The 14,662-nt window shown below is 45.2% G+C and overlaps 1 protein-coding gene across 1 annotated transcript in view; it reads left to right on the top strand.

Annotated features, from left to right (window-relative positions):
- Positions 1-14,056, top strand: part of LOC147717635 (E3 ubiquitin-protein ligase TRIM39-like) — a 333,005-nt gene extending 318,949 nt beyond the window's left edge. The window contains exon 8 of the mRNA XM_086924432.1: positions 13,272-14,056. Coding sequence (XP_086780558.1) covers positions 13,272-13,825 — 554 coding nt within the window. The 3' untranslated portion in view covers positions 13,826-14,056. The remainder of the gene's footprint in view (positions 1-13,271) is intronic.
- The last annotated feature ends 606 nt before the right edge of the window (positions 14,057-14,662 follow it).

A 14,662-nucleotide genomic window follows, 5' to 3' on the forward strand; every position in this document is an offset into this window, starting at 1 on the left:
CGAAGCTGTGGGTGTTGGTCGTACCCTGGGAGGCCCAGTCCTTGATCCGAACCTGAGGGGTATCCTGTCCTTATTCTCCGTGAGCTGTACCTGCTCACAGTCTGGCATTCCTTTTCTGAGGGTCCCTGCCCCCGTCTTCCCAACTGACCCGTGGCCAGGGTTGGTCTTCAGTCTGAATTAGGTAAATATAGATTGTGGGTTTGCGTATCTTTTTATCTCTTTCTTTCTCTCTCTCTCCCTGATCTATTAAAGCATTCTTACCTATGTTATTGCCTTATTGCCATTGAACTTATATGTGCCTGAATTTTAGTTGGTTCCTTCTCTCCCCTTTCCTTTAGAAATTCATTGATTTAATAATCCATAGCATGTTCCCGTTTTTCCCTTTCCTTTAGTGGATTGCAGTGAAAGTAGCAAGAATAGTTCAATACTTAGGTTAAGTACATGTTCTAGGTCCCATTCCCATCCTATGTTCTAGTGTAAAGTTGCAGTGAATAGTATGTGCTAAACTTCTCCCTGTAGTTTCCCATATATTCTAAATGGTCATATTGTTTGTGCAAAGTTATCTTTTGGTATTGATTTTGATGTTTGATATATTACTCTGTGTATCGCTTATTATTTTGGCTTCTTCACTTTGAATTCTTATATAAAAACTAGAACTTAATCAGGTGTCTGTGGTCATTTTACAAAAAACTGTGGAAAGTATATTGTGGATTTTAAGGTGTATTGGATGTTAGGCCTGTCTACTTTTCCTTAACAGCTCCAGGTCCGTCAAAGAATTGCGCCTGTGGTAAGTCGGGTGCATGGTAAGCAGAGGTAAATCCAAACTTGATTACTCCTAGCAGCGTGCAGGAGGAGAAATCCTCACCCAGTTTCACCCAAACGAAATTAATGTGTTCTTCACGCCAAGGGCCCAGTGCGTGTTAGAGAATTGGTATCCCGGGTGACCTGGGGAAAACTGCGCGCTCTAGCAGTAATTTCTGGCTAGCAGAGGATGGTTTGGACTAGTTAGATTAGGTAGACAGGATAGTCATAAACAAACCGTGAATACAAAAACGTGCTGTTGATTGTTACTGTATTTTTACAATAATTTTGAAATGTGTTTTTATATGTAAATGTTCATGAATTTGCATTGCTGTTATAAATACTGCATGTTGAATTAACCCAGAATTGTTTGTAAATGTTCAGTGTAGTCTGAATCCCCGGGGAAGTATTTTAGCTAACGGTGAGTAGAATCCGGTTAGCTGTTGAAGTCACTAAGCTTGAGGTATTAGTGCAGGGTTAAGGATAACTGGAAGCACTAATTAGGACCTTTGTTCTGGAGTGAATGATAGCTACGAGTCCGTTATAAAACTTTCATTGCGATATCACCTAGTAAGGGTCGCATACGGAAGGAGTAGTAGGGTCTCCGAGGCTTGTCTGGTAAGTAAAATAGTTCGCTGGTGAAATCCTGGCTCAGTACATATCCCCGACTAAGGTGGATGAGCTAGAAGAATAACGGGTTCTATGTTACTAGTGTGAAGGGACAGGCAAAGAAGTCTATCCAGAGTGAATGAAAAGTAGACAGAAGTGGTTTACTAGTAGCGAAAGAAAAGTCTTTTCTTTTTTTAGAACACTCAGACATAGTGGCAAACGTTGCGTGTTATTAACTAAAACTTGCACTCGCACTTTAGAGAGAGTAAAAAGTTTCCGTTACCTTGTGAAGGCGGGAGTCAGTCGGAGAGCTGCTCTGACGTCACTCCGTGCCGCGCTGGTATTGGTCAGGACAGCGGGCGTGTAGTGAAGCTGAATTTGAGAAGGAGGGGTGAGCGCCGAAGCAGGAGACTCTGTCTTGCGAAAAGGCCGCGCACCCATTGGTTGACTGTAGTTGTATTCTCTGACCTGATTGGGTGGCGCGAAATAAAAGTCGCGCTAGCATTGGAAGTACAAAAGTAAACAAAATTGATCAAGCCGAGTTCAAAGAGAATCCCGAAGATTATATGTGGTATCCAGATTTTATACCTCATCCCAAATACCTAGGATTTTATAAGGATCAGCTTAGACGAGGTAGACCGCACATGATGTATGGAATAAAGAGAAAATTGTCATTTTCGGATAAAGTAAAGAATTTTTTCAAAACTGACAAGCCCATTAGAACGAGAGAAGGTGTACTCATTCCCCCGCCAAATACCCCTGCCTCTTTTATGTTGTTTGATAAAGGGTATCATACTTGTGTCTGGCTAGAAAATTGGGCAAAATATACTATAGATGACGGAGTCCTGGCATTCCCTGTTGAAGGTACATTTAATGGTCGGATCCTGTTCAACTTAAGGACCCGCATGAATGAATTACACCCTAGACCTAGGTTGACCCAGTACGAAGCTTTGGAGGAATGGGAAATTGAGGCTGCAGAGCGAGATAAACCCCGAATGGATAAAGGAGTGAGTAAGTGGTATCCCAGACTTCCCACGCCGACCAAAGAGCAGAAAATGAAACAGTGGAGGCAGTCTATGTTAACGGAAGGACTGTTTCCCATGATGGGAGTAATAGAGGAGAAGAAAGGAAAATGTAAAGCAAAAACCCATCACCTAGCACCTGTGGGGGATGTAGAAGATGAACACCTGGAAGACTTGTTAATGAAGGATCCACCTCCCTATGTAGCAGAATCAGATTCGATGCATTCTCAAAGCTCTGTTACCACTTACCCCCGGAGTAGGAGGGAAAGTGATACAGACAGGATAGCTACAAGCAGTAAACCTAGTGGAAGGGATGAGTTTTGCAGACCCAAGTCCACAGTCCCGAATTATCAGCCATTCGGGGAAAGTCCCCCTCGATTGGTTACCCCGACTGCCCCGAGTATTTATCCCTCCTTAGTACCCCAGGTATTACATGGCAATACTGCTGAAAGGGGGTTGCAGGAAAAAGAGAGAGAAGTCCTCTGTAAACAACGAGAGGATTTAGCCAGAACCATTGCACAGATGCATCCCCATCCTGAGGCCTTGACCATTCCGGTAACTATTGGTCCTGCTATCCCAATGTATAAAAATGACTTGATTAGTCCCCTTCCTCCTGTCATCACCCCAATACTGCCTACTCCTAGCTGCCAGACCCCGAGGAAAGAAGTATTCATAGATGAGGATCAGGAAAGTGAGTGTGAATCTGGAAGTTTAATGGATTTGCCCATAAGGGAGTCGAGGGCCAGTGTAATAGGGACAAGGAGTCAGCCCAGACAAAAGGAAGTGGTGATTGAAAGTGCATCTGGAATAAGGAACGCCTCTTTAGTTTCCCCTGAAGAATTAGACCGGTGGACAAAGGAGATAGAGAAAGAGACCACTTCTCAACCTAAAACATTGGAAATATATAAATTAAGAATAGAAATAGAAGAAATGATGGCTGGGAACGTGGGAGTTGAGCGCCTGAGCTCGTATAATGAAGAAGAGTTACTATTCATCAGTAAAAATCTTACCCGGAGTGCTAGGGTGCTCCACGAAAAGATAATGGATGCCGCTACAGAAATGGGAGTTGATGTTAGTCGCTCCAAAGTTCTTCAGAAACCTTACAGAGTAGATTTCACAGACAAAGACCTAGAAAGCCTGAATGTGATGGGGAAACAGATCCAAGTAAAGGAATTATTAAAACTCCTGCAGAAATGGGGCGAAGTGGGGAAGTGGAGAACAAGGTGGGCAAAGAAAAAGGAAGGCAGCAGGGCTGGGTCAGTAACCTCAGAATTTGTATTAAAGGAAGTAACCCCAACAGAAAAGTTGTGTCCCATGAGGGAGGTCCCGGGAGGAAAGTATGTCCATGTCCCTTGGTCCAGACAAGACATTGTGTTATTTACAAATGACTTCCCGAAATTACGTGAGAAACCAGTTGACTGGTACCGACAGGTAGAGCGGTTCATAAAGGTTCAGAAATGCCTATTGAAAGACCTGGATGGGTTTTTCGATATTGTGGTCCCTGTGGATCTATGGACGGAGTGTAAGATAGAAATTGATTGGCCTAATGATGAATACCCCAGAGATGAGAGAACGGGAGCCCCTTCACCGGATGTGATGAGGAAATATGACCAGGTCATACAGTATCTTAAGAAAAAGGTGCCAGCCAAAGAGACAGATTGGACCCGAATAGATAGAACCACCCAAGAACGTGATGAGACAGTGCATTCATTTTACGAAAGGTTACTACAGGTATTCAAAACTTACAGTGGTATTGATAATGTGGACATGAAAGACATGACCCATTTCAGTTACAGATTTGTGCTAGGATTAAGGCCTGAAATATCACAGTGGATTCGAGATAACAAAATCAGTTGGCAGGGAAAGCCCATAGATGATGTCCTGAAATATGCAAAATACTGCGAAGATGAAATCGAAAATAAAAAGAAAGCCCTCAAGGAGAAAGTGATGTGGGCACAGGTGAAATTAGCTGAACAGCAAGAAAAACAGTTAAGTAAAATGACTTCGGATAATAATGTTCAGAATACCAATTCTGGGGGGGGAGGAAAGCCCAGACCTAAAATGAGTCGTGAGGAGGCCATGAAAAAGTTTCCGTGCCATGGGTGCGGCCAGATGGGGCATTGGAGAGACGAGTGTCCACACCTACAGGCTGGTAATGCCCCTGTAAATGGTTTAAATCCACAGGTGCCGAAAGAGGGGACAAGGAAAACCCAGCAACAGGTAAAATTACCTCCAGTACCTCGCGCTCCTAGACAGAATTTTAAGAGTCAGGGTCAGCAGAATGAGAGGGCGGAAGTATGGGAGGTTGAGAGTGAAAGAAATGCGGTCATTCCACAGTACCTGCTAAGTGATACCTTCCTTTGTGAAGATCAAGATTGACGGGGCCTGAGAGGGGAGGATGAGGAGTGCGTACTTGGCGCCTCCTTACCGGTAGACCAGACTGGACCATACATTGAAGGAAAGGTTGAAGGCAGAGATGTCACCTTTCTGTTGGACACTGGTGCTACCAGATCTACTGTAAGAACAGTGGATGTTCCTAACCTACCCCTCTCGGGAGAAGCGATCCAAGTAGTGGGCGTATCAAATCAGATAATAAGTACCCCTGTAACTGAACCAATGGAGATTTCCATAGGAAATTTCAAGGAAATGCACAGATTTGTGGTCTGTGATTCCAGTCCTGTAAACCTACTGGGACGTGATTTGTTGTGCAAGATGCGTTGTACCATTTACTGCACACCAAATGGCGTTGAAATTCAGACCCCCGATGAAGATGGCCTGTACAAACTAATGTTGGTCAGACAAGATGCTGATATCAAGCCTTTGACAATTGAGGATTTACCTCAGGAACTCCAGCTAAGAGTAGTACCTGAAGTGTGGGATTTCACGGGAAAAGATGTAGGCCTGATGGCAAATGTGGACCCGGTTAAAATAGCAATAAAAACAAATGCTGTATACCCCAAAACAAGACAGTACAAGATGAGTGCAGAAGTGAAGGCAGGAGTAGCGACTGAAATAACGAGGCTGCTAGAAGCAGAAATAATAGAAGAAGTGTTGAGCAGCCCCTGTAATTCGCCTATCATTGGGATCAAAAAGCCTAGTGGGAAGTACCGGGTGGTGCAAGATTTGCGCAAGGTAAACCAAATTGTTGTGCCTTGCTGTCCTATTGTACCCAACCCTGCAGTCATTCTCTACCAGATTCCCTGGAATGCAGAATGGTTCACTGTCATTGATCTGTGCCACGCATTCTTTTCCATCCCATTGCACCCTGAAAGCAAATTCCTTTTCAGTTTTGAATTCGACAGCCATATCTATGTCTGGAATCGTGTCCCCCAGGGGTACACTGAAAGTCCATCGATTTTCAACCAGATACTGAAAAAGTGCCTTGAATCCCTAGTGCTGCCAAGAGAGTCTGTTTTGGTGCAGTACATAGATGACCTGTTAGTGGCATCTAAAACCCAGTCTGACTGTGTCACTGACACAATTGCCTTGCTGAATCACCTAGGAAAGGGAGGACATAAAGTGTCGCCTGACAAATTGCAGTTTTGTAAAAACTCAGTGAAGTATCTGGGGCACCAGATAGAAAAAGGAATCAGGAAAGTAACTACTGAAAGAATCAAAATAATTAGAGCAATGGAACTGCCCAAAACTCAGAAAGAAGTGAGAATGTTCTTGGGAGTTGTGGGTTACTGCAGGCAATGGATTGCAGGATTTGCGGCTCTAGCCCGACCCCTGATAAATATGACAAAGAAAGGAGTGGAGGACCCCGTCCATTGGGACAGTGAAAGTATGAATGCTTGGGTAACTCTGAGAAACTGTCTGTGTACCGCACCTGCATTGGGTATGCCTGAGTACAATAGACCATTCGAACTGTTCTGTGACACTAGAGAAAATTGTGCTCTTTCAGTCCTAACCCAGGAGCACGGATCAGTCAGAAGGCCAGTCGCCTACTTTTCGGCCACCCTAGATCCAGTGGCGGCTGGACTGCCTGGCTGCTTAAAAGCCGTTGCTGCTACTTGCGTCAGTCTGGAACAGAGCGAGAGCATTGTCATGGGACATCCCGTCACTGTCTATGTTCCTCACTCTGTTGTCATCCTACTGACTAGAACTAGGACCCAGTACCTCACACCTAGTCGGCTGACTAAGTATGAGAGAATTTTGATTGGTGCTGAAAATATAACTATCTCCCGGTGCAATGTCCTAAATCCTGCGACACTGTTACCTGTCCCTCTGGATGCAGAATCGGATGAGGGTGGGGAACATAATTGCATTGATCTGACTGAATATAGCACCAAGCCCCGTCCTGACATTCGTGAAATAGCACTACGGGACGGGGATAAAACAATGTTTGTGGATGGCTCGTGTTTGAGACATGAGAGTGGGAGTCTGAGTGCTGCCTATGCTGTGGTTACTCTGACAGGAGTCATCGAGGCATCTTACATGCGCGAGGTGAAATCTGCACAAGTGGCGGAGCTTATAGCGTTAACTCGAGCATGCAAGAGGGGAAAAAACAAAAGAATTACTGTTTACACCGACAGTCAGTACTGTTTCGGGGTTGTTCATGACTTCGGCCAATTATGGTTGCAAAGAGAATTCATGACTTCCTCTGGCACACCTATCCGAAATGGGAAAGTAGTGCATAACTTACTGGAAGCTATCCAATTGCCCAAAGAATTGGCTGTGGTCAAGTGTGCGGCTCACAGGTCTGGAAATGACGACGTGACTGCCGGTAATAGGTACGCTGACAAAATTGCACAGTTTTGTGCCCGACACCAGATGTCCCTACAAATTGCCCGGTGGGATGGAACCAGCTGCCAACTTATGTTGTTTGATAATGTGTCAACGTGGGAAGAATTAAGAGAGATACAACAAGCCACAGACAGGCAAGAAAAAGGCAGGTGGGCCGCAAAGGGATGCGAGTTGCGAGAAGATGGTGTGGTGGTAAATCCGGATGGGGTGCCTGTACTGCCTGATAGCTTGATTGACCCCATGGTCAGAATGATACATGAGCCAACACATATGGGAAGAGATGCGATGTGTCGGGTGTTTGAACAAGTGTTCTGCAATTCAGGGTTCAGGGACCAGGCGGACAGGTTTTGCCAGAGGTGCCTAGTGTGTCAGCAATTCAATGCAGGAAAGAAGACTGTAGTGAAACAGAGTACTATTGGAAAGGCAGTAGGTCCCTTCGTAAGAATACAGGCAGACTTCATAACCATGCCCAGATGCAACGGATACAGATATGTTTTAGTCATAGTTTGTCTATTCTCCAGGTGGGTGGAAGCATATCCAGCTAAGAAAAATGACGCTATCACCACAGCCAAACTATTGCTCAGGGAGTTGATACCTAGGTATGGGATCCCAGAGACAATCGAAACGGACCAAGGTGGGCATTTTGCCAACGATGTCCTATTGGAACTCTGTAGAGCATTCAAAATGAAGCAAAGATTGCACTGCGCCTACCACCCAGAGGCTTCTGGGGTAGTGGAACAAATAAATGGCACTCTGAAGTCCAGACTGGGAAAAATGTGTGATTCCACAAAAATGAACTGGATAGAAGCTTTACCCCTGGTACTGATGAGTTTGAGAAGTATCCCAAATCGAAAGACTGGCCTGAGTCCCCATGAAGTGTTGATGGGAAGAGTGATGCGCCAGGCATGGGTACCCGGAAACAAACTGCTAAGCATTTCTGATGATATGGTGCTAGAATACTGCAAGCAGTTGGGTGACCAAGTGCGTTCTCTCTCTCAGCAGATTGGAGAGACTGAAGACGAGTGGCCAAAGACTCCAGCACACAACCTGCAGCCAGGAGACTGGGTGGTGTTAAAGAAACACACCCGGAGCAGCTGCTTGAAGCCAAGGTGGGGAAAGCGACGACAAGTGATCCTCGTCACTACCACTGCTGTGAAGTGCGCTGGTGTACCGAAGTGGATCCACGCCAGCCACACAAAGCGGGTATCTGGAGAAAACGCGACTGGAGCTGAAGGCAGCACAGCTGAAGAGACCTCCGAGGAAGAGAGTCCGGAGCTAGCTGACATCGAACTGCCGAGCACAAGTCAAGACGTTGAATGGTATCCCGCCGACGAACCGGTTCATGATCCAATACGAACCCGGAAATATTCTTACTTAGACAGTGAGTGGGATAGTCCAGGTGAGTCAGAAATAGAAGAAGCAGGTCAGGTCAACGAAAGCCATAACCCACCTGATCAGGAAGTAGGCCAAGTAGGGTCAGATCAGGACATCGACACTCCTCCTGAAACTCCCGAGAAGGGAGAGGGACAGTTAGAAATTAGGGCTGACGTTCATGCAGAAGAAAGAGAAGAGGTCGAAGAGCATGAACAGGAACAGATAGAACTAGATCAAAGTGCTCAGACAACGGAAACAACAGTAAAAAAAAGTAAGAAGAAAGTGCGATTTGAATCTGAGCAGGAACAGATTAGCGACCAGGCAGAAGAAATAGACGAAAGACCTGGAACTAGTCAGACAGGCAGGACAACAGAAGTGCCACAACAAAAAGTGAAAAGAGTGCACGGAGAAGGAGAAGTCTCCTCAACCACTGGGAGGCACGGAGGAAGAAATACACCTCGATACGTCAAGAGACTAAGGCTCAGACTAAAGACAGTCGAAGAAAACGATAAAGACCGAAAAAGGGCTTTAAGTGAAAGGAGTGCAGCCCAAGGCAAATCGCTGAGAAAGAGCGACAGAATAAAGAAACAGAACCGACTGTATCGGAGCCCTGAGTGGACGTACTTTGTGTTGGAAGAAATTGACGAGCCTCACCACAGTGGCAACAGTGACCACGAGTCCATTGCTGATCGGAGTTCGGACGAAGACCCTCCTTAAGAGAGCCGAAGTGAGCCTTTGGTGCAGAGAAACGAAGAGGGGTAGCAAAAGCCACCTGTAAGCTAAATATGTCTGATCCGAGTGTCTCTGGGAGATCCCGCTGTGGGTGTCTCAAAACCTGTTGTAAGATATGCTTGTGTAGTGTAGCTATGCTAATAGTAATGTGGATAGGACTAACAGTTTTTCTACCTTTTATGATAAGTAAGAATCCTAACTTGTCCCCTACTGAACCCGAAGCAGTAGATGTAGGGGTTGTACCGACTGCAGAAACACCACGAAGACTAGAGAGACGCGACAAAAGAGTAGGACTGACACACACACGACCTGATTTAGAAGCACCAGATGAGGATGGACTACATTTTCACAAAATGAAGAACAGGACGCACTTAAATGTTTTTGCTAACTTGTTAGTGCATTATGTAGAAGCTATGGAAATAGAGGACTGTTATGTCTGCATGAAGCTGCCAACTTCAGTGGCTGAAGGCGTGACATACCACCACCTACCTTTGACCTATGGAATATCCTGTAGTATACTGGCTAGCTTGTTCTATAGAAGCACCTTGCAGTACTATTATTCAAATGATGACGTAGTATTTTCTGAACTTCCTGTTAGAGGACATTTGAACCGTGTACATACTACAAGTGACGTGACCCGCTATATGGGAGAATATTTCCTGACTATAGGTAACATAGACTTAGATCAAGCAAGGGAAGACAATCTGACCTGTTCACTGCAAGAGCAGGAAAAGATGTTTATAAAGATGGCAGACAGAAGGAGAGAAAAGTTTCAGAAGAAGGCAAATGACGAGAAGGATAGAATCCCTAAGTGGGCTGAGCACATGAATAACACCTCAGAAGGCGAAGCCAGTCCTGCCTTGTTGCTGGATTTTGAAAGAAAGGGGAAACTTTGTATCCATAGGGAAAAGACAGAGTACTATAACAATGTATTCATCGGTTCCAGCGAGTGTGAACATAATTATAAGGTAATTGGAGGTTGGGGTTTCAAAAATGGGTCAGAACCTGTGTTTCCCGGAATATATTATATATGTGGGAACAAGGCTTATTTCAAATTGCCGGATCACTGGTATGGGAGCTGCTACTTTGGCATTGTTTTCCCGAAAATATACCATGTGAACAATGCAGCTGGAAGCGATGATGAAACTAATGGCTTAGTGCGTAGTAGACGCGAAAGTGTAGGCGAAATTGTAGGTGATATTTTTAGTGCACTGATACCTGGAATGGGGGTAGTTCTGAACACCCATAGAATCTGCAAATTGTCTACAGTAGTGGACCGGTTATCAACGGACACTGCTGCTGGTTTCCTGCTGGTCAATACTGAAATGGTTGCGATCAGATCAATGGTTTTACAAAACCGTCTTGCCCTTGACACCCTATTAGCAAAAGAGGGCGGAGTCTGTAGAATGCTGAAAGCGCAACATTGTTGCACCTACATTCCTGACAAGAGTATCGAATTAAAACAATATGTGAGGAACATAACTAATTTGGAAAAGGAACTCAAACCATTGGAGGTTGACAGTGCCTGGACGAGACTGACTGGAGGTCTCTCCTCAATAGGTAGTTGGTTTACTAATCTAGGTAGAAATATTTTGTGGAAAATACTGATGCCAATAGTCATAATAGGTGTGATTGTATTGATCATTTTTATCTGCTGCAAATGTCAGAAGTGTAAGAAGAAATATACAGTCAATCCGAGGGGGGTGAAAAGAAACATTGATGAATTAGAATTAGAAGAACTGAAAAGTGCAATTTATAAAAAGGCGAAAAATCACCACTCTCATAAGGAAGCTGAAAGAAAACTAAACAATAAGTTTATTGAAATCGAAATGGACGATATGAATGAATGAGAAAAGTTGGCATCTGTTTCCTTCATGTAGTGATGATAGTAAATATCATCAAAGAGGGGATTGATGGAGCAAGGATTCGCACGTATAGCGCCTTGCTCGTATGCAAAACCCTTATCTAAATGGCATAATAATATTAACACCATTGTTCGTCATTTGTAAAGTGTTTTTCCCTATATGCGGGTGTCCCTAGGATGCTTGCTTGTTTGTCTTTTCGCGTACTAACGAAGCTTGCACTGAAAATGGCTGCTTTGCCGCAATTCAGTCTGCGCATGCGTCGGTCATACCCATGTGATGTGACGCACTCGCATTCTGGAGGGATTCTGTGCTCATGCGCATTGATGCTGAATAGGCCGCTTGTCTCTCACCACGCTCTCTGCTTACTGCAGCAGCTTTAGCCTATCTATTCTTTCGCATTAATCCCTAATGCTATAGTTATTATAAAAGTAAGGGTTGGTTATCTCTTATCGCGGTATACAGTGCGATCATTTTTATGTATGATTCTAATTTGTTTTCGCTTACTTTTCATGTACCGCGTCTTTGTGGGCTGGGTATTCATGAGCGGAGCCATACTTGAAGCTCTGCTGGGCACTGTCACGTGACCGGAGAAAGTTCCATCTGCGCAGAAGCTAAGCCTAGCCAGCTGGCACCTGAAGCACAATGCGCTTGGGAACGACGCTGGGAATACGGCGCCTCACCTTGGAAATCGCAATACTGTTGCTACCTATTGAAAACTGTCTTGTACTGCTGTATTCTATGCATGGGAACGTGAACCTGAGGGGCGGGTATTCAAAATTGCATATTTATCATGTGAAACTGAATTCTAGGAGGTGGTAAAGACCACACCACCTCTCCTGACCAATCACAATATGGGAAACTGTCACTTGCAACATTAGGGGGTGGTCTGAGGGTCCCCAAAATTGTATAATTACCCTAGTTTAGCTTAGGAAAATTGTCCGACTTGTCCGAGTAGCAGACCTGTCACTGACCCTACGATCTCAATAGGTGCTCATTCTGAAAGTGCTGCGGAGCACTTTGTCCATACTTTCCACAAACTCCCAAGGGGTGGAAAATCCTAAGTGCTGGCGAAGCACTTTGCTGGGGAATTCGAAAATCCAATCGGGGTTTCTGGCGGATTACTTGCAGGAGGGGGTAACGCAGGCGTTGCTGTCCGAAGCTGTGGGTGTTGGTCGTACCCTGGGAGGCCCAGTCCTTGATCCGAACCTGAGGGGTATCCTGTCCTTATTCTCCGTGAGCTGTACCTGCTCACAGTCTGGCATTCCTTTTCTGAGGGTCCCTGCCCCCGTCTTCCCAACTGACCCGTGGCCAGGGTTGGTCTTCAGTCTGAATTAGGTAAATATAGATTGTGGGTTTGCGTATCTTTTTATCTCTTTCTTTCTCTCTCTCTCCCTGATCTATTAAAGCATTCTTACCTATGTTATTGCCTTATTGCCATTGAACTTATATGTGCCTGAATTTTAGTTGGTTCCTTCTCTCCCCTTTCCTTTAGAAATTCATTGATTTAATAATCCATAGCATGTTCCCGTTTTTCCCTTTCCTTTAGTGGATTGCAGTGAAAGTAGCAAGAATAGTTCAATACTTAGGTTAAGTACATGTTCTAGGTCCCATTCCCATCCTATGTTCTAGTGTAAAGTTGCAGTGAATAGTATGTGCTAAACTTCTCCCTGTAGTTTCCCATATATTCTAAATGGTCATATTGTTTGTGCAAAGTTATCTTTTGGTATTGATTTTGATGTTTGATATATTACTCTGTGTATCGCTTATTATTTTGGCTTCTTCACTTTGAATTCTTATATAAAAACTAGAACTTAATCAGGTGTCTGTGGTCATTTTACAAAAAACTGTGGAAAGTATATTGTGGATTTTAAGGTGTATTGGATGTTAGGCCTGTCTACTTTTCCTTAACAGCTCCAGGTCCGTCAAAGAATTGCGCCTGTGGTAAGTCGGGTGCATGGTAAGCAGAGGTAAATCCAAACTTGATTACTCCTAGCAGCGTGCAGGAGGAGAAATCCTCACCCAGTTTCACCCAAACGAAATTAATGTGTTCTTCACGCCAAGGGCCCAGTGCGTGTTAGAGAATTGGTATCCCGGGTGACCTGGGGAAAACTGCGCGCTCTAGCAACCCTGGATCCGGACACTGCGAGTCCCAGGCTCATCCTGTCTGAGGACGGAAGGAGCGTGAGGCACGGAGACAGAGCACAGGGTCGGCCCGACACGCCCCAGAGATTCACTAAATACTCCATTGTCCTGGGGAGAGAGAGGCTGAGCTCCGGGAGGCATTACTGGGAGGTGGAGGTGGGGGACAAGACGAGCTGGGACCTGGGGGTGTGTGACGAGGCGGTGAGCAGAAAAGACAACCTGATATGTGCACCCGAGTATGGATTCTGGCTAGTGAGGCTCAGAGATGGTAAATATGAAGCTCTCACCTCCCCCTCTACCCTCATGCCCCACCGTGTGCCCCCCAGGGCTGTGGGTCTCTTCCTGGACTATGAGGCTCGCAGGCTCTCGGTGTACAATGTGGATGACCGGTCTCTGCTCTTCACCTTCTCGGGGGCCTCCTTCCCCCGCACCCTGCGGCCCTACTTCTGTCCAGGACTCCACGAGGGAGGAAAGAATGCGGGGCCAGTGCGGATCCTGCCGGTGACGGGAGAGAGCAGCAGGGGATGTCTGTAACAGCAGATAAAAGGGATATATAGGTCAGTTAGTGTCATCAGGTAAAGGAGCTGTAATGGTATCCACTGTCTACAGGTAAAGAAGCTCCGCATAGTGTAATTTCCTGTCACTGTGCAGCAGTGCTATCACGTGCACACTGGCTCAGGGCGGATGGCTACCTCACCTCAGAAGCTATGAGGTAGGAGAGCATGCAGCGGCCAGAGTACAGTTTATGTGCGCTGCAGGCAGCAGATGAGGGAGAAAAACCAAACACAATTCTGCTTCTTAAGTGCAGAGACTTTGCTCTGGTGATTAAAAATGACTATGTAATAACGTTAAAATCTTCAGAGAAGAAAAGAGGTGCACTGAAATGTCTAAAAGGACAGATTCATCCTTTGTTTAGAAGACCCCTCACTCACCAACCTGGTTGGTGACATGCTTCATCATCGGGGTCCCACCCGGACAGCCGAGTGCCATCCAGATTTGCTGCGACACCTGACTAGTGGAGCGGGTTTCGTTCTTTCAGTTTTATATGTGATGTGGTGATATTTAAAAATTGTCCAATGAACTACTCGCTACTATAAATTTTATTCTGGAGTGTATGGGCAATGATAAAATTGTTTTTAATTCAGTTGGACACCAATGCCTAATTAGGAAGGACTCCGGTGTACAGGAAAAGAGTGATAATTTTAAATTTGGTCTACATGTTTCAACCGCTGCTGTTAATATAGGGTTTTCGTCAGGACCAATAAATTGTAGTCCGGGTGGTGTACACACGCTGAGGTGCACCCTGCCCTTGGCTACGTGAAAAGCACCACCTAAAAAATTCAGTAGGTGGCTGTTACTTCTTTCTCAAAT

This window comes from Lissotriton vulgaris, chromosome 5 (genome assembly GCF_964263255.1).
Source record: "Lissotriton vulgaris chromosome 5, aLisVul1.2, whole genome shotgun sequence".
Taxonomy (NCBI): domain Eukaryota; kingdom Metazoa; phylum Chordata; class Amphibia; order Caudata; family Salamandridae; genus Lissotriton; species Lissotriton vulgaris.